At 46.2% G+C, this 20,690-nt stretch overlaps 1 protein-coding gene across 5 annotated transcripts; it reads right to left on the reverse strand.

Moving 5' to 3' along the window:
* Nucleotides 1-807: 807 nt before the first annotated feature.
* LOC133118895 (cleavage and polyadenylation specificity factor subunit 6-like) lies at nucleotides 808-20,030 on the reverse strand. Of its 5 annotated transcripts, XR_009706453.1 has the most exons (12): nucleotides 19,920-20,030; nucleotides 17,315-17,521; nucleotides 16,916-17,019; nucleotides 16,426-16,571; nucleotides 15,396-15,569; nucleotides 14,776-14,886; nucleotides 13,185-13,686; nucleotides 12,767-12,882; nucleotides 11,777-11,930; nucleotides 11,177-11,363; nucleotides 8,173-8,248; nucleotides 808-5,260 (listed from the first exon to the last, which is right to left on the reverse strand). XR_009706453.1 is itself a non-coding variant. In XM_061229172.1 (11 exons), exons 1-10 carry the CDS (start codon nucleotides 19,977-19,979, stop codon nucleotides 11,183-11,185), a joined length of 1,728 nt encoding a protein of 575 aa, XP_061085156.1. In that variant the 5' UTR covers nucleotides 19,980-20,030; the 3' UTR covers nucleotides 808-5,260; nucleotides 11,177-11,182. The 5 variants fall into 5 exon arrangements, 4 of the variants coding, with proteins under 4 accessions (XP_061085156.1, XP_061085155.1, XP_061085153.1 ...); XM_061229172.1 differs by lacking the exon at nucleotides 8,173-8,248 and having other exon boundaries at nucleotides 16,453-16,571; XM_061229171.1 differs by lacking the exon at nucleotides 8,173-8,248 and having other exon boundaries at nucleotides 11,177-11,360.
* Nucleotides 20,031-20,690: the final 660 nt, after the last annotated feature.

Below are 20,690 nucleotides of genomic sequence, written 5' to 3' on the forward strand. Positions count from 1 at the left end.
TGCATTATTGTGTAGCTACCACGAGTCATCCATGTTATGCCTTCAATATTATTAATTTGTAATGTAAAATGAATGTCAGTGTTCTTATTGAAGTTTAGGTTTTCAGTAGCCATGTTAAAAACGTTTGGAAAAATATTCTTCAAATTCTGATAACAGAGGAACGACATAGCGATTAAAGGGTGTAGGCTAGCCTATATCTATTGTGATACATTTGCACTCAGTGAGTTTTATTATTCTTCACCAAGCTCGCAACATATGCAAGACGAATTTTGATTAGCCGAGCCCCTCCCACACACTCACCATTTTATATGGACCAGGCACTATATGATATTTCGCTTATTGGCCACCAGACGGCGCCAAAACCGGATTAGAGGAAAGATATGCACACAAATACACGTCATAATAAGCTATGCGGTGTTCAAATGTATATATACGAGTATTATAATACAAATTACATACACCATTGCCAATAATAATGAAAGGCAAGGCATTGAAATGCATGAAACACCGGAGATAATCGCCGACCCGCTGCACGGACCAACTACGTTTACCATAACCGCCACCAGAGGGCCGCCATTTCCTAAAAATGTAATTATGCGCTTTACAGAACGAGTTCATTTATTGAATTAGCTCTAATGTGAAACACTATACTGGCTACAGTAAAAAAAAAAACACGGATGAGTATTCGCACTTCTGGCAATTGAGAGAAATTGTTAAAAAAGAAAAGAAAAAAAAAAGATAATCACCTTTCTGCGGTTAAGACAAACATTTAAAAAGGGTTACAAGTACACAACCAAACACAAAATGTATTTTTATGAAATAACTTTTATTTAGTGTGGTGCAAAGGGGGTAGTCATAAAAATGTAAAGGTAATAAATGCAAAAGGGTGGCAAGGAGCCATACACTCAAAAAGTTAATATTAAAAACACTCCTGTCATTACTTTTGTGTTACTTTCAACAGATTTTGTGTCAAAGTTACTACTTCCACATGGCAAATATGTAACTTGTGTTACAAAAGGAGACTTTTAAACACTGTAGACAGTAACACAAGGGGTTGTCCTTAACAACACATGGACATGGACATGCTAAAAAATGACACGCTAGAAGATTTTAGCACATCAAGTTCAGTGCAACCTGGTAATGCTCTGTATGAGCTTATTTAAATACCAGGAAAGACATGGCAAAGATGACACAGGATATATGGTCTACAGTGGTGGGACTGGATGCACAGTTCCACATTCGCAAGACAGAAACATGGCTAAGCCTTTGCAGAACAGACAAAATTAGGAATTCAGCCCCAAGATACAACCACCCCTTTTATCCTGCAATGTCTAATTTGGAACAGAGGGTAAAATCAGCATACAGTAAAAACTCTACAGGACTTCGGTAAAAACACAAACTCACGTCCTCAAAATCTTGTCTCTGAGGAGTGCAAAACTATAGATTGGAGAAGAGCTTAAACTGGGGATCTCTAAACTTCAGATGGCTTTTAGCAGACAACAGTTACAGTAGCCGACAAATACCGTCTCGACAAGACCTTGTGGAAGTATGGTTTGAAAAGTGGCGTCAAACCACACATTACCTGTGAGGAAAGGAGATCCGGGATGTCCAAATTGAGCCCAGAAAACTGGCCAGTGTCCGTGGAAATCCATCGGCAGAGATCGAGGACCCAGAACTTACCTGATGCTGGAGCTTCGCTGTTCGTGAGGACTGAAAACAATGAAGTGAGGCAAAGGCGGATAACAAGCTACAAGCTTCAAGCTTCATGTTCAGTTTACCGTGCCGACAAAACTACCCCATGGTTCTTTCAGCTGAAAAACAGCCTTACCAGTCACTTAGAAAGCAGGGCGGCCCAAACGTGTTCCTACTGCCCTGCAGGGTTTCAATTCAACCCTAACGTGGCACACCCGTTTCTACGAACTAGCAGGTTATTGAAAAACTAACCCAAAACATCCATTGAAACGGCAATTTTGAGACATTTATAAAAGCTTGGAACATCACAGGTAACTAAATAGCTCAGCCGCAGAGATGCAAGATGCAGGTTCAGAAAATACCAAATTCAGACCCTCCCCAGCTCACGGGTGGGAGAAATACAAGGCAGGACTTTTAGTTTCTGGTCCCTGGACTGGGCAGCCATGTTAAAGGGTCAAAGTTCGACGTTAGAACTGGCATCCAAGCAGGAATTATGGGTAGAGAGAATTAAACTGCGGCGTTTCTACAAATTGGCATCTCCCCAAGGATTCAAATATGAACACAAAGTTTGCACAACATGTCCAAGAGAAGAAACATCTGCTCAAGTTTAAACCGAACCGAGGCCACTGCGCTACATCAAACCCACCCCCAAACCAGGGCCTGTGTTCATAGGATCTCAGGAGTGGAATAGCTGATCTGGGAGCAGTTTTCCAAGGTCTATAACCCAACGGGATCCATTATGAGCTAAAAGGCAAAACTGACCCGAGATCAGTGCTGCAGCCCTGAGACTATGAATACAGGCACAGGTGTCCCTTCGATACTGATGTACAAGTGGAAGACTGTTTTGACAACTTTGAAGTCCGCTGGACTACCAAGCAACAACACAATCATACAGTAAACAGGAAGATCAGAAGTGCGATTCAAATCAACAGGTTCACTATGAAAGTCCCTTATACATGGGGAGGGCTAACCATCTACAGACGTCAAACACACAAGTGAGTAAATGCCATAAAAAAAACACTTTTGGCCAAATTAAAACAGAAATGTCATCAATAACCATGTCGCACAACAAATTGGGTGGATTTCTGAAAGTTTGAGGGGCAAACACGAAGGGAGATATTTTCAGAAAGACTTCCTGTGTTCCCAAGAGGTAGCAAAATCTAGTTTATTAAGGACATAACAGGACAGTGCATCTTTAAAAACATGCCCACCCTGTTCTCCTGTACACGTTACAATGGTAGGAGATAGGAAGCCCCATCAAGTACCGACTTTGTTCAGAAGCAACACTGGACAACCTTTCATTTTTGAAAAATGTGAAAATTAACCACGATAAAACCCTCTAAGTAACATCTGAAAAAACAAAAAACAAGTTCTTATTTTAGTTTTCATATTTACAAGCTAGCAGGGACAAAAGTAGAGAAGCCAAGTCAGCTATTTTTTTTTTTTATCCACAAGATTGAGGTCTCTAAGGGCATTATTGGTTAAATGACTGTGATTGAGGGAAAACGTAATTTACAAAAGAAACAAAATTTGATGGATTTTTGTAAATAATTACAACTAGGAGACATCAGGAGAACAGATCTAATCTTCTGATTAGAAGCTACCACTACAAAGCAAGTTGGGTACGGGCAAACAAATTCTCAACAGATACTGGGTGTGACATCACAAAAGGCTTGAATGTTGACACCTGATTGGCTGCAAGAGGCTTGGAGCTGTGCCCTCATGCTACGCACTCTATCCACACCCTCTGCCTTAAAACCCATAACCAATAAAGAAAATGGCCACCAATTGCATCTAGTATTATAGTCGGTATGCTTTGGCTTTGCCGAATCATCTCACACCCCAAAATACATTTTTAGTTTGTTATAACTCAAAGATTTAATATACCTGTGAGGCACAGATAGTTACCAATTGCTTGGGAAGTTGAATATAAATAAAAAAACAATGGTAAAAACATATCACGGACATAGAAAGTTGACAAATGGAAGGCATTAAATAGATACAAAACCCATTTTTGGTATTCACCTCGTAGTTGCCATGATTGTACTAGAGTTTTTTTAAATGTTCAGTGAAAGTACTCAACTAGCCACTGTTGAATATCTCAAAATGACACGAGGGACTCTGAAACAGCGTGGAGCAATTTAAATTAAGTTAAGACCATTCATGAAAAGACCTTGATGTTCTGAGAATTTCCATCATTTTCATCTAAACATTCCCCCATCATCAAATCGTCAATAAATGTTTGAAATGTACCAAAATTTAAGCTTGGTAAATGCTTGATTGAATCAACAGTAAAAATCTGAAAAACGGAAAACCGCTTAAGACCTTTAAGTATTTCCTCGAAATAAGGCATCTATAAAACGTGTCACATTCTTCATTTACATACTTAACATGACTTCTGCGTAATGCTATGGTCTGTGTCCAAGTACCATGGTTGCCCCCAAATCAATTCATCCCAAAAAAACAACACATTTAGAGTCGTTGGCAGTCATGTCAGAAGTCAAACCCCCGAAAAAAAAAACATTAAAAACAGAACATTAATCACATCACTGTTCACAGCAAATACATACATTTCGGTGTTCGATTATCAATGTGCCAGATTTTCCAGCAAATTCACAGTGTATGCACGAAGGTACACAAGCACCTCTACCACAGAACAAACAGAAAAAAGGTACGTAAAAGTACGTAGTATCGCGTTACGACAATCACTATAAATGCATATATTTTCAGAACCAAACTGGTTTAGTTCTTACGCCTTCCCCATTTTGGAACAGTGCAGTGAAGTTGGTTGAGGTGAAATTTTTTTTTTTTTGACAGGCACCCTTGCACACAGACCATAACCCCCTCCACCCCTGCTCCCCAGTTGGTACTGGCCAAAGTGCGACAGAATGTTCTAGAATTCAGTATGAAATAACCTGAGGGACAGGGATGAAGGAGGGGGGGACTGGCGGGTTTGGAGGAATGCATGGGGGGGGGGGGGGGAAACTCCACAGCATATGAACAAGCAGCCCCAGCAAACAGTTTATTACAACGCTAAATCTATATTTAATAATCAAGGTTTACAGACAAATATCCCAACAAGGGACACAACACTGCAACACAGTTAGGCGAGAAAGAATGAAAAGAAAAAAAAAAAAACGGGAAAAAAAACCCATTAAAAAAATGTCTAACAATGTATACATTATGAGCTGTCAAAAATGTCTAAGTCTTTGTGCAGAAAAGGCCTATTCTTTTATTTTGCCAAGCAGTCACCTTTAATCACAGGTTTTTCTTTTATTTTATTCAGTATCAAATAAAACATATGAGCAACATAAAAAAAAAAGAAATAAAAATAACTTTTTTTTTTTTTTTTTTTCAATGATTCATTTTTGTTTCGTTTTTACCATGAGTGAGATTTGCTTTACACGACTGTCACCGAAGCTTTAGACAATGAGTCGCTCCTTTCCGAGGCTGTGCAGACAGACGGATGGACGGACAGACGTTGTGGGCGTGTCCCTGTGGGGGCCGGCGGGGTGGGGGTGGGGGGGTTGAGGGGGCGTGACTTGCGATCCTGATCCTCCTCCTGCAGCTGAAAATGTGTCAGAACGAAGGGCGGAGTTTGGTTTGATTGACACATCATTCTGGTTTTGATTGACACAGCATTGACTATCTCTCACTAACTAGGAAACGGAAGAAAGGGGCGGAGTCAGACACCAACATGCAAGCGCGTCAGTACTTAAAAATAAAAATAAAAAAAACAAAAATTGAAAAGCATTTTGGTGAAAAGGAATTAAGAAACGAAACAAAACCGCTCGTTGAGAAACGGTCCCTTTTTTGGAACGTGGCAAGCAATACGGTAAGGACCACGCTGTTACTCAACTTGGAGTCGACAGATCGTAGCGGAAAAAATACACGGAATGGATGATTACTGACTAGAAAGTCAGATCGTATTCAGATTCATTAACATTTTGGGGATCAGTCCAATGAATATTTCCACTCAATGTTTATCATCAGTAAACTGACTATTATAAAATAATACATAAGACTGCGGGGCTGTGTGTGAATACATGACCTTCATGGACCTTAAAATTGGTTGTGCGGCCAGTCGCCCAACATGTAGCCAGGGCTTACCGAATTCGGCAAAGCTTCTGTGGCGAGCCACAATTTATAGACAAAGTTAAATCATAGGGCTTTGGACTGAGGTAACAGGGACACACCACAGCCAATATTCAGTATGTTGGTTGTCTGCTTACTGCAGAATTACTGCTAATTACCAAGAGGTGATGTACCACTAAGAGACGAGTTGAAGAAGTAAAACAGGCAATTTTGCATTAATCGCAGGCCAAAACATATTTGATGTGGACCATTTTTCAGAAATGAAATGCCTAACCTATGAATGCTAATAAATATGGTCAAAAGTGTTTTATGACAGAGGTGTTTAAGTAGTTAGACTACCAAAAGTAGACGAAAAGCAACGATGAGGCGAACAGTATTTAGTACCGAAATTCACCTGTGACAAGAATCTGATCAATCCTAATTTATTCCGAAGATATTGCTAGATAATATCGTCACAGTGGACAAGCGGAGGCTTTTAGAGGCCAGCAGGCCGTGCGTCTGAAATACGGGCAATTAGAAAAATCACGGGAAGAAGAAATAAATAAATCATAAATCCAGAATGGTAAACGTTTTCCTAAATAAAATCACTGTGCTCAGTGAGAACAGAATACAGTCAAACTCCTTCTCCCAGATTGGCGTTTATTACGGTGGGGGTCTGATCTAAGATGGGGGGGGCATGACCGCAGGGGTTCTGGTCAGAGAAATTAAAATACTCCACACATATGAGAACACAGTATAAACGCTCCATCTAAACAGCTTTATAAGCGTGCAAACAGAGGGAGGAAGCTCTACATGCATGCAATCTGTACAGACAATACAGGAAACGGTCACATCTTTTCTGAGGATTTCCATTCAACACATGAAAAAGTACCAAACGTGATGAACAAACAATGCACTCATGTCATCATGGCTTTTGCGTTTGTTGGAATATTTTTGCCCAAAAAAGCTCTTAAAGATGCAGTTGCACATAGAGGCGCTCAACTCAATAGCTGAAGCCCCAATTTGGATTGATTTCCCCAACTCGATCACCAGGTGAACGGTCTAAAGGAAAGCTCAACCCAATAAATCAGAGAAATGTTGAAATCGGTTCACATTCAAAAGCACCTAATCCATCAGCCTGCTGTTTCTACAATGTTATAATTTGTCTAATGTTCATGCATGCGTGAACTCGAAGTGGTTTGCCAAAATTGATGGGTTTAAGAATCCTTTACATGGTAAACAAGTTGGGAAAATCAGACTGAGTTGAGACTGAAGACTCGTGTGCAACATTATTGACCCTTTAAGGCATTTAAGATCACAACTATGTCATTAGAATGTTCTCAACTGAACATTCTAACGCTGATGTAACAATCACAGCCGGTAATGTGAAAGCAATGGAGTTCTAGAACACCGACTTAGAATTTAGCAAAAAACATTCCAAAAAACCAACTTCTTCAAAAGGGATAAAATTTTCCACCGATTTCATTAGATGTTATTTCCCCTTAACCAACAATATTGAACAAGACTGATTTTCAAGGACTGATAGGTTTATTCAGTAAATACCAGGTTGTGCCAAAGGGGAATTCCACCCAAAAATTATAGGCATTGCTTGTTCGCATTTGTGCAACTAACGCCAATTTGTTTAACTCATTTGTGAAAAATTATTGCATTTGTAATTGAAATGTCCAAATTGCTCTGATGAAATGTAACATGCTGTATAAAGCAGAGGCTCAAAACTATTTGGAAATGGCAGCGATAATAAAAAAAAATTGTCGGTAAGGCGTCCCCACAAAACTAAATACGCAGCTAGCATATTTGTTTTGAGGTGAATTTCCCCTCTGCATCGAAACCCACAACAGACATCAGTGTAGCCAGACACAACAGTATGCAGTCATTCATTATTCGAGAGAGAAAAGTCAACACTTTGGAACAGAGCGGGGTTACTCGAACATCACAGGCGATACAGGTAAACCTGGAAAAACAGCTAAGTCATTTCTGCTGAGCGCAAGAGCACCTGTAAGGCCAAGTGAAACGTTAAGGGTTGCATTAACAGTCAAGACTGACACAAAAAGCTCTTCAGTGGCTACCCTAAGGAGACAGGGCAAAGAAGTGCAGATAAGACATTCTCTCCAATCACAAACGGTCAAGTACACATGGACAACTTTGTTAATTAGTCGAATAAACACATACACCACTCACTTTTTGGCATAACATTCAAACAAACTCATTCATTTCTGACAGCAGTAGATGTTCCTAGTCTGAGTTCCTGAACTAATACCCACACATTTTGTATTCTGAAGGGGTTCGACATGCTTTTTCACAAGGTTTGTGTTTTTCTTCTTAATTAATTTTGATCATATCACAGGGTAAGTCAACCCTGGATTTTTTTTTTTTTTTTTTTTTTACCTAGTCCTCCGGGCACGAAGGGTCAGCCAGCACAACTGTACAATGCTTTTCATCTAGCAAACTTTAAATGGCTCTACTGGGAAAAGAAAATAAGAGTATTAAGCTCAGGTTTTCAGGAATTTTATCTCTCACAATCATCTACCAACTCACAGAAAAAGAGATGCTGTAGGGCAAACATCTGGAGTTGGCATAGACTGGCCCAGTCGCGGGCTAGAGGGGCAAATTCAAAATGCAAATCACGAGTGGAATGATGGGAGATGAAGTCCACTTCTTGGGCAACAGTATACAAAATCCTACAACAACCACCAAACCTAGACTTAATCTCCCATTGGCACCCCTAACAGATGCTTTTTCCAGATGCGTGAAGAAGTGGCCCCTGTGCGAGAAGTCCAAATTTGGGAAAAGTAGCTTCTTCAAATCAATGATTTTACAATCCAATTGAGGTGACTCCAAGTTCGATAGCCGTTCCTCCAGTTTAAACCCGTCCCGAAAACATATCTTTTTCCCCAATTAACACGGACCGTCCCACACTAATTTACAGGTAAAAACCAAAAAACATTGGCCTTACTAATTTTATGCAAAATATGTAATATTGCGAATAATTATAACATATTATGCATTCAGATTAAACTTTAGTAACATTAGTAACTCATAGCATGAATATATAGAACTACATTGCAAATATCCAGAATCAGTACGGGGTTCAATTATGAAAAACCACGTAATTGAGTAAAAGAAAAATGAAACTAGAACCAAATACCGCAATACATAATTTTATTGTCATATATAGCGATTACCAAAGGATTAATTGCAATGATTATTGTACCCTGAGAAAAAGCAATACAACTTTTGGTCATCATACCTTGAATAAACACTGGCATAATGGTCTGAAAATTATTGTCCACAGTCATGAAAACTTCAGCACGACACACGTGAAACTTTTTCTTATTTGCTTTTTTTTTTTTTTTATAGACAGGTGCCAAAGTACAAACAGCCAAATGCAACACGTATTTAAAGCTGATATACCTGAAGCCATATATATATATAAATCTACATTTTGAACATTTTGGGGGAGAAAAGCTGAAACATGCATAAATGAGGCCAGTTTTGGAGGAAAAAAATAAATAAAAAATAAAACTACATCCAACTGAGGATCTTTGACTTGCACAATAGTGTAATAATCTCCTTCACCCCCACACAATTGAAAAGCATTACTGTGTGCAGCATAAATTAAAACTACCGATGTGACAGCCAATTTGCGGCAACTCTTCTGGCCTTAATACGACAGGGCAAAGTGCCCTGTTTACAGACAGAACTCTGAATTACGGCAATATGAACACGGATAAATTAACAAGAGGTTCTCGCCATTGGCTGTACACGGACGAAGAGTCACCGCAAAAAGACAACGAGGGACAAAGAGCAGAAAACCCTTAACAATGCAGAGATTAGGAAAGATCAAGTCTTCCAATAACATGTGTAAAAACACACAGTGTGGATTTTCAGGTCATTCTGTACCACAAAATTAAATTTGTAAAGCCATTTACATGCTAAATAACTTTTGACCTGACTGAAATTGTTTAAACGCCAAGTCTGTGCCATATATAAAAGGACAGTTGGGTACAAGATGGATGCGAACCCCCGAGCAATTTATAATGCCATGTGTCATTCAAAATGGAGGACCATAAACTGAATAAATGAACAGACAGCTCAAACTCCTGCTGCTGAAGTTGGCCATAAGAAACAGCAGAACAGAAAAAACTACATAGACATTTCAAATTGAAATGGGAGCACCAATAATTTCAATCTCTCTGTCTTACACGCACACAAACACACAAGACGACTTACGAATACACAATACAAGCTTGTCTAGTAGCATACAAATAAAAAAATAAAAACATTACATTTAGGGCCCAGGACTACAAATTGTACAGGCAGCTTTTTAACCAATGCACATGAGATTAAAATCAATCACTGGCAATCAGCAATTTTGTTTTAACCAAATATTCCCCACACTTAAATCCTGGAAATTTCTTTCAAAAAATGGAGGTGGGGTGAGAATTCTAAGGACTTTAGGGTCCAAAAGAAATTTCCAGTGTTAGCTACACATTATCTAATACAATCTGTTTAACAATGATCATTTTAGAAATACAAGCAACAAACTAGGGTGGGAGATGAAGACCCTTCCCAACGTTAAATCGAACCATCGAGATTAGCTGAAAATTCCCTGTTAACGATTCAGTCAAAATATGTTTGTTTGCCAGGACAGTATAGCTCAAAGTGGAGGCAGGCCATTACCATAGGTTAGATCAAACACAAAAAACATTAACAATATAATCTCCAGTGGACAAATAATATAAAATACAATGCTATGAAAGTGCCATTTTCTAACAATAAGTTTCCAACTGATCGTACAGGGCGTAATTTCAAATTGCACTCCAAAAACAGAATATCACCTTTCTTTTTACTAGGACAGCAAGAAAAACACCCCAAATTCTATAATATACCAGAAAGGGTTTTCGACCCTGGTCCTGGAGAGCCACAGGGTTTGCTGGCTACAGTTGTTACTCAGGATATCTTTGATTGATAAAAGCAGCGCAATAGAGTAAACCTCACCCGGTATCTTGCGCCTGATACGGTCGCTAACGTTAAGGTGAAACAGAAAGCCAACAACCCCTGCAGATCTGCAGAAGCAGACGTAGAGACCCCCATTTATACAATACTCGACAGGAAGTGAGGTACAGGAAGTAGTGTGCACTTACAGAAAGCTGCACTGGAAATCACTGAAATGTCCTCACAAGTCATGTAAAAGCAGGCACACACACACACAGACACACACACACAGACATACACACACCTGTAAAGAAAGCTACTCACCCTGTTGGTTGCACCTACCTGGCCGGCCATCTTCTGCCCACCCCACAATGCACCGCTGGAGTCGCCTGCTGGGCGAGAGGGGAGGGGTTTCGGGGTGGGGGGGGTGGGGGGGACCGGGCGGGTTACGCACCTGTCCCTAGCGGTGGCGATACTCCCTCTCGCGGTCGCGCTCCCGGTCGCGGTCCCTCTCGCGGTGCCGCTCCCGGTCGCGGCTGCGTTCGCGGTAGTAGTCCTCGTGCCGTTCGCGGCTGCGTGACTTGTGGCGGCGGCTCTTCTCCCGGGACCGGCTGTGGTCCCTCTCCCGAGACCGCTCCCTTCTGGGGGGAATGCAGGCCCTCATAACTAGCACAGCAACCACAGCACTGAACACCCAACTCGCACAAATCACTAAATGTCCTCACAAGTCATGTAAAAGCTGACACGTGCACAGACATACACACGCCTGGAAAGAAAGATACTCACCCTGTCGGTTGCACGAACCTGACGGCCATCTTCAGCCCACCCCACACTCGCACACACTCTCCACACACTAGAGCTCACAGACCAGTAGGTGCAGCCACTGTCCACTCGCGCACACTCGCGCACACTCGCGCACACTCGCGCACACTCGCGCACACTCGCGCACACTCGCGCACACTCGCGCACACTCGCGCACACTCGCGCACACTCGCACACACTCGCACACACTCGCACACACTCGCACACACGTAGCCCAGCTGCTGGGGCGTACCTGGAGGCCGAGCCGTAGGACTTGGACTCGATGCCGTGCAGGCAGTCCTGCAGGGAGCTGATCAGCACCTTGCAGCGGTCGTCCGCCGACACCTTCGACTGCTTGATCAGCGAGATGGCGGTCACCAGCGTTTCGATCGCGCTGCCGTAGTCCGCTGCAGAAAGGGGACCGTTAAAAGAAAACAAACAACATTCACAACGGGCACCTGAAACGATGGCACACTCACCCTCGCAGAACAAGCAGTCTTTTCTAAGTTTTGAGTTACAATTACAATTCCACACCAGAAAATATTTGAGGGCGTTTTTTTAATAAGTTATGGGGTGCAGAAAAGGCATTCCCTTTTTTAAGTGGGGCAAAAATATCAAACCTCACCGAGACCCTGAACTGTATTTAGTATTCAGCAGAACCGGTTGACGAGTTGCCTGTAGCGGTGGAAACTGCGTAGGTCTCACTGGAAAAGGCGTGGTGGGTCGAGTTGGAAAATGTGCTGTGATTCTTAAATGATCAGCTGCTTTGGGTTACAAAGCCCTCAGGTGCTTCAACTTCCACGTTTTGGAGCAACCAATGAAATAAATAATATGCATCTCACGTTCTCAAGAAGTCACACACACCTACACATATCCTCAGAAGAGTTAGCACAGGCAGGACTGTGATTGGCCAGCCAGGCACAGGGAGGACTGTGATTGGCCAGCCAGGCACAGGGAGGACTGTGATTGGCCAGCCAGGCACAGGGAGGACTGTGATTGGGCCAGCCAGGCACAGGGAGGACTGTGATTGGGCCAGCCAGGCACAGGGAGGACTGTGATTGGGCCAGCCAGGCACAGGGAGGACTGTGATTGGGCCAGCCAGGCACAGGGAGGACTGTGATTGGGCCAGCCAGGCACCGGGAGGACTGTGATTGGGCCAGCCAGGCACCGGGAGGACTGTGATTGGGCCAGCCAGGCACAGAGAGGATAGTGATTGGCCTGTGTATGTGTGGGCGGGACCCACCTGCGCTGGCGTCGGACACCGCCCGGGAGATGGCGCTGCTGGAGATGGCTCGGTTGCGGTTCATGATCTCCTCGAACTCCGCCTCGCTCAGGGGCGTCCGCGCGGCCTCCATTTCCCTGGGAGGAGAGGGAGAGGAGGAGGAGGAGGAGCGGGAGGTCAGCGATGCCGCGTGCCACTGCTGACGGGGGCTCAACCGCATGAGGGAGGGGGAGGAGGGAGGACGGGAGGGAGAGCAGGAGGATGCAGTGAGGGAACGTGGGTGGGGAACGGGCGGATGGATGTAGAACTCCCGCCGCTTCGGGGGGAAACCGCGTTCCCACCCCCGCGCCTGTTTCGGGAAGGGGAGACGGAAGCCTGGAAGAGGAGGGTAGATGGGACGCGAAAAGCAGGAAGGGGGTGGAGCTGGGTTTAAACGTACCTGCCAGCGGGACCGTACTCCCCCCGGTCATACGGAGGCGGCCGGCCGTAGGGGTCGTTGGGGGGGGGCCCCCGGCTGTCGGAGGAGGGCATGTTGCTGTTTCCGGGCGGGGGGAAGAAGGCGGGGTTGACATGGGGGGCAGGAGGCGGAGCTCCGGGGGGCGGGCCGGGCATGTGGGGGGGCGGGGCCAGGGCAAGGGGCGGGCCGATGGGCCCCGGGGGCCGCGGCGGGAAGGGACCCGGAGGGGGGGGGCCCTGCTGCGGGGGAGGGGGTCCCGGAGGGGGGCCGTAGCCCGGGACGGGGGGCGGGGGGCCGGGCGGGATGGGGCCCATCGGGGGCTGGCCGAACTGGCCCGGGAACATGACGGGGGGCGGGGGGCGGTCGCCGCGGTTCGGCGGCCCTGACATGGGTGGGGGGAGACCCTGTCCTGGGGGAGGGGGCCCGGGTGGACCGGGGGGGCCCGGCGGGCCAGGTGGCGGGCGGGGTGGTCCTTGTAGGCCTCCTGAAAAAGTGAACAAAACACCGTGTGATTTATAACTAAATACAATCTAAATATCTGCTCAAACAGTACAATACGTTGCAATTGTGAGACAAGCTTTCACATTACTCTTGGTTAGCAGAGGTTTCCACCTTGCTCACAAATCCCTTCTTTGCCAGGTCTCAGTCATGAACACTGACATTATCAGAGGCTAGAGATGCCAGCAGGTCTGTGGATGTTCTTCTAGGATCATTTGTGACCATCATTTTTTATTATCCTGGATGAGTTGCCATGGAGGAATTTTGGGAGGCCAGCCAATCCTGGGGAGATTCACCGCCGTTCCAAGCGTTCCCCATTTGGACAAACCGGCTCTCACTGTGGTTCAGTGGAGTCCCAAAGCCTTAGATTATGACTCTGCAACCCTTTCCAGACCGATGCCATACCAAATCTACAAATGTCTCAATTAAAGCGGATCTGCAAAGGAATGTGGGCATTCCTCCACAGTGATGTGAAAGACGGATATCAAATTACAGGAAGCGTTTGGTCGCAGACATTAAAGAAAATAAGGTTCAGTTTGTCAAAGGTAAGAGTCATGCTTCAGAGAGACAAGAGAAGACCCAGCAACACATGCTAACAGTTGGGGCACCAACATTCAGACCTGTACAACTCCGTTGCCTCCAACCACAGACCCTGGATAAGTCTGAAATGTATCGTAGGTAGGTCTCAAAATGTTGGAATGTTCTAGAAACCCAATGCATCCAGTCACCGGTAGTGATTGTTAGATCAGTGTTAGAATCAGAGAAGAGCATTCTAATAACATTCCCAAAAAATGAATCTTAAATGCAGGTAGAAATGGTGGTAAAACACAGTAAGACATAATACACCCTTTCCCAAAAACAGCCCTTGTGGGGTCCAAAGGAGTTTACATCCCCCGAGGTTGAAGAAACCGCACCGGTGACAGCCTTTTTGTGGGGATATTGTTGGGGGAACAGTAAAGGTGAGGTGTGGGGGTGGAGGGCAGACCCTCAATATGGGGGAATAGTAAAGGGGAGGGGCGATGGGGTGTAATGGGGCTTAATGCTCTTAAGGGTCGGAGAGAGGAGGCCGTTTCACCTCTGGGTCGCCAGCTCCCATCTCTGGGCTGGAAGCAATTGAAATTCATGTCCATCAGATGGCCGTCCTGGTGCCTGTGGGGAACGAGCTCGGAGGGCCTCATCCCAGGCCCTGGGGGGAGGAGAAAGGACAGTCAACACCGGCACCCCATCACCCCCCGGCCAGCGGATACACAACGGGGGAGGAGAGAGGGAGAGGGAGGGGGGTGAGGGAGAGAGGGGGAGAGGGGGAAGGGGGGTGAGAGAGAGAAAGAGGGGAAGGGAGAGAGGTGGTGAAGAGAGAGAGAGGGGGAAGGGGGTTGAGAAAGAGAGGGAGAGAGAGAGAGGGGAAGGGAGAGGCAGAAGCACGGGAGGACAGAGAACGAAAGGGAGAGAGGAAGAGGGAGAAAGAGAAAGGTGGAGAGTCAGGGAGAAAAGGACAGAGACGGTGGAGCGAAAGAGAATGAGAGTGAGACAGACTGAGTGAGAAAGAAAGAGTGAGAGAGTGCATTTGCAAATAAAAGAGTGGGAGTGAGGGTGGCGGGGCAGGCAGCATTCGGAGTGGGTGTGGCCATGAGGAGGAGGGAGGACCCCCCCTCCACCCTGCAGGCTGGGAGCGTTCGGGACGGGGCCAAAGCTCACCTGGGAAGTGTGGCGGGGGGCCTCCTGGTCCCACGGGGCCTGGGAACCGGTCGCCTCCGGGGCCGGGGGGGCCAGGGAAACGCCCCCTCCCTCGGCCCAGGGGGAAGCCCCCGCGGGGGCCTATGCCAGGGGGCCCGGCCTTGCCCTCCCCAGACATCTGCCCTGACTGCGTACCTGTGGAGGGGGAGGGGAGGAGTGGCGACACGACAATGGGGTGTTAAAACTACGTTTCCCACAATGCATCAGAACACAAATCAACACAAACGCGGGCACATGCATGCGAGGAGGGCCAAGACCAAAACTCCAATCACACAATGCCTCACAAGGCTAGGGCTGCACCCTGCTCATGCAGGCAATTTATTGCCTACAGAGTGCGTCCCCTTTTTAAAATAAAAATTGAATAAAATCCAATCAGATCGGTTTCCACAATCATTCGGTGCAGAACACGCAAACAGCGGCGGCTTGTTCAGTCACATCAGAGGGGCAAGGAGAACGGACACGTTAAGCTGGCGGTGAGGCTGTGGCATTACTTCTGCATGAAAAGCACTACTGCCCTGTCGCAGCAGTAAGGGCTGGGTGCTGCACACTGCTGCCCTGTCGTAGCAGTAAGGGCTGGGTGCTGCACACTGCTGCCCTGTCGCAGCAGTAAGGGCTGGGTGCTGCACACTGCTGCCCTGTCACAGCAGTAAGGGCTGGGCGCTGCACACTGCTGCCCTGTCGCAGCAGTAAGGGCTGGGTGCTGCACACTGCTGCCCTGTCGCAGCATAAGGGCTGGGTGCTGCACACTGCTGCCCTGTCGCAGCGGTAAGGGCTGGGTGCTGCACACTGCTGCCCTGTCGCAGCAGTAAGGGCTGGGTGCTGCACACTGCTGCCCTATCGCAGCAGTAAGGGCTGGGTGCTGCACACTGCTGCCCTGTCGCAGCGGTAAGGGCTGGGTGCTGCACACTGCTGCCCAGTGGCAGGGCTGCGTTCCTCCGTGCCACGCATGCAACGCCGCACCGCGCTGAGCTTGCACTGCCGCGCCACATACTTTTGCGGGACTGCATTTCGAACTGACTGAGGGACTGCTTGCTGCAGGGCGTGACGATGGGGTTCTGCCCGTGCAGCTCCCGCTTGGACAGCAGCTCCAGAAGCTTCCGGGAGGACGCCTCCGACCCCACGCAGACCAGAGCGAACCTGGGGGGGGGGGGGGGGTTCACACACGTGGGGGTTAGACACACTGCTGCAGGAGGGTTAGACACCATAATACAGGAGGTTCAGAGAGTATTTTACATCATCCAGGCCACACAGTACTACAGGAGAGCTGGCGACTATTTTACACTCTGCAGTGCACACAGTACTACAGGAGAGCCAGTAACTATTTTACACCTTATAGGTCAGACAGTACAACAGGAGAGCCAATAACTATTTTACGCCTCATAGGCTAGACAGTACGACCCAGTGACTATTCTACACCATATAGGCCACACAGTACTACAGGAGAGCCAGTATTTTGCCCGGATCAGGCAGGACAGCCTCACCCTTTTGATTGGCCGTTGGCTCGGTTCTCAAAGAACTTGATCTCCAACACATCATTAATCCCGACAGAGCGAATGGCGTCCGTCAAATCCTCATCAGTCGTCCACTGGAAGAAAGAACAAAAAAAAGAAAAAGAAAAAAGAAACGGGCTCAATATTATAACCGATGATAAAAAAGACCCTATAAAGCAGGGATCATCAACTCCGGTCCTTGATTCTAAACCCTGGCTGGGTAATTACTGCTAATGACTGTCTTCATACCCAACTACCAGGTAAAGGGAGGGTGGAAAACCAGCAGTTTCTCAGCCCTCGAGGACCGTGATTTGCCAATCCCCGTTTCAAAGAAAGCAGACCAGGAGGGTCGGACGGCGATGTAGGCCCAGTGAGAGACCTGGGACGCACCCACGTCAGGTTGCCGATGTACAGGGCGATCCTCTTGCCCGTGTAGGTGTAGACCACGTTGGGCGGGGCGCCCTTGCCCCCGTCCCCGCCGGCCGTGGGCAGGGCGTCCAGGTAGTCCCGGTCCTCCGGGGCGTCCCCGTTGTTGGCGGAGGGCGAGATGACGTCATCGTAGAGGTCGATCTGCTCGTGGACGTTGTACTCGGCCTCCTGTACGACAGAGAGCACGGCGAAAGATCAACAAGGCCGTTTAAAACCCCCACCCGGACTCGTGAACCCAGAGGGGAAGACACACACACCATAAATAACACCATCTCCAAGCTACCGAACTTTCCCCCCAAGAGCAGCCAAGGCGATCACACCTCGAACAGACACCACGGTAAACAGGCCAGCCCTAGGGTGTGAAATCAACACCAGCCACCAGCAGGTAAATTTAAAATAACAGCCAGCTACATAAACGGACAGCAAGAGTGTCCATACCAGATTCTGCTCGGTGCAAAATGTAAAAGGACCGAGAAGCAGTAGCCTGCTTCTAAGTTTGTTCAGATCAGACTGGAGTCGTATATGTAATTGCTTTGAATTGATCTTGCCTGAGGCAACTGGGCCAACCGAGAGGACCAGAAGGCAGGCTTTGAGATAATTTCATAGGTGCAAATACACCAGACAAGCACAGAAAAGAACAGAAAAGTATTTTGACCCAGGACTAGTTCAGTTTCACAGTATTGATACACCTCACCACCACCTCCACCCAACTGAACAAATATAGCGAGAGGTCCATGGGGGACGTGGTGGATGGAAAGGTGGCTCTGCACACAGGGTGCTGGGGGGAATAGACCCATATTCAGCTCAGAGCCCTGGAGGCCAGCACCCTCTCTCCCCCAGGGGCAGCTGACAGGCAGCAGCAGTCCCCAGAGACCCCCCCCCACCCCCACCCCCACCCCCACCCACCTCCAGGGGACACCCCATCCCGTCATCTCAGTCATTGCTGGCTGGGCTCCAGGCGAGCGTCGGTTTTTACAGTCCGTGAGCCAATCGCGGAGCGCCAGGGGCGCCCCTGAGCCAGCTCTCAAACCTGTCCCCACCCGACCCCACCTGGCATGCGGGGTGAACTGGGAGCACCATTCCGAGGTGCAGCCCACAGCGGAGAATCCTGGCTTTCCGCGCACAGTGACAGATGAGTTGAACTAGGCAATGGGGGGCGGGGGGGGTGAGCGGATTGGGTTTGCTTTGCCGGAGAAGCGCTGCAATCGGCAATGGATTAAATTCTACATGCGGCGCGCTAACGGGAGTGTCCGATGGCGCTCTGCCCCCCCCAGTGCAAGGGCGCTGGGTGAGGGGAGCTGCCCTCGTTTATAATCAGCCGATTGGTGGACGCAAGAAAACAAATCCCTTTAGGGATGTGAAGTAGAAGAGTGGAAAGATCCAGGTTGAGAAAGTGAAAGTAATTTGTTACAATCACCTGAATTTGCAGGGAATGTACTTATTTGGAATGCACCTTTGCTTTTTAAAAACAAATCCCAAAAAAACTTAGGAGCTTGTTTCAATGGAAATGTAGCAAGCTTTTATCCAAAAACTAGCTAGCACTGATGCGTTAGCATAAAACTTCATGGGATGTGTTTACAGAGACAGAGCAGGTAGTGAAACCTGACTGGGTACCAATCCCCCCCAATCTCACACCTCTAATCGTATAACGGAAACCTTACTTGCTTATCTGCAAGTGAGAACATTGAGTACACACACACACACACACACACACACACACACACACACACACACACACACACACACACACACACACACACACATACATACATACAATGACAGTGACAGAACAGGAGTGACTACTGGGGACACTACTGAGAGCATACCAGTAAAAGTGAACGGAACGCACAGAGAACCTTAATTTAGCTAGTTAGGTTGACTAATACTGATAAATAATACATTAGATCATCGTCGTGAAATGTTCTCGCAAATTATATCATCTGTTACATTAACATGTTGTATTAGTGTCAGCTCGTCCATCAAGAGCAAAATCCCTGTGATGCTGAAAACGTCAATACTACCTAACTTACGTCTCAGTGACGCTTGGAACATGAGTAAAAATATATTAGCTAACGTTAGCCAAGTTACATATATCTTAAATAAAACGAAACTCGCTAATCTACCCGTGTTAAATAGCAAACGTCGCCTAGCTAAAGTTAGTGGCCTAAAAGAGCCCCATTAATTTAGCATTAGCCAGCGAAACACGGACTACCGTAATCAAGTAAGGCCCCGCCCGCCTCGTTCAACAACAAACATACACACCGACCCAGCGCACCAAATACGCTCTTTTAAATACACTTGTAACAAATGCCAGATGAAGCAATTCAGCAGACATAAATGTTGCCACGCGACAATACATTTCTAAAATGATCTGCCGATAGACTCCCAGGAGGTCCGTATCCCGCTCCACAGACACGCCACAAATCCACTGCATCAGTTTTATGCTGCTCTTTCCCGTGCAAATCTGAGACACGCAGTCGTTTCTCGCCATGCAAAAACGACACCTGCACTCACGCGAGCATAAACCCACGGACGGCGTAAATAATTAATAAATGTTGCTCGCTACCTGCGTGAACTCTTCTTCCACATCAGCGTAAATGTCGATGTGATCCACGCCGTCGGCCATTTTCAACTCGGCCTCCTCCTCCTCTAACTAAATTCTTTCGGGGAAGAAAACATCAGATCGGAAAATACAACACGTCACTTCCGGGAGTCTGAATACACGCCACAACCAATTCTGTGGTTACAACTCAGTCATCAGTCGGGGAAGTTAAAACCACATAACTTTTCTCATAATAATAATAATAATAATAATAATAATAATAATAATAATAATAATCTTAGCAGTTATGACACTTTTTATGTAATATTTGATCAGGTGGACCCTTATTATTATTCTATATTATTATTTTATTCTATACAAAAATAATCCTGGTCTATTCGTGTATGAATAGTTTTCAGTGATATTCTCATCTCAATGTTAGATCAAAAGCAAGTTGGAAGCGCTGTTTAACAATACACCATTTAAGAAAACGCTCCGCAGATAAATTATGAGATTTTCCCTAGAAAACTCAATTCAGGGATAAAATTAATCCGTGTCTGTAAAACCAGCCAGGAATTGATCAATTTAACGTTTCACCATCTTTCTCAAAGAAGTTTCTTTGCAAGGTGTGATGATGATTTCAATATTAAAATTGTGAATCTTGCTTGAAAGGTTCTGGGAAGCAAATGCCCCTACTTTCAATTAATGTTTTTATTTTTAAATCAGTATTTTGCACCAACTATGAGCTGCTTTTAAATGAGAAAGATGAGGATAAATCCCCCAATTCTGCCTAGA

The sequence above is a fragment of the Conger conger genome, chromosome 19, assembly GCF_963514075.1.
Source record: "Conger conger chromosome 19, fConCon1.1, whole genome shotgun sequence".
Classification (NCBI taxonomy): Eukaryota; Metazoa; Chordata; class Actinopteri; order Anguilliformes; family Congridae; genus Conger; species Conger conger.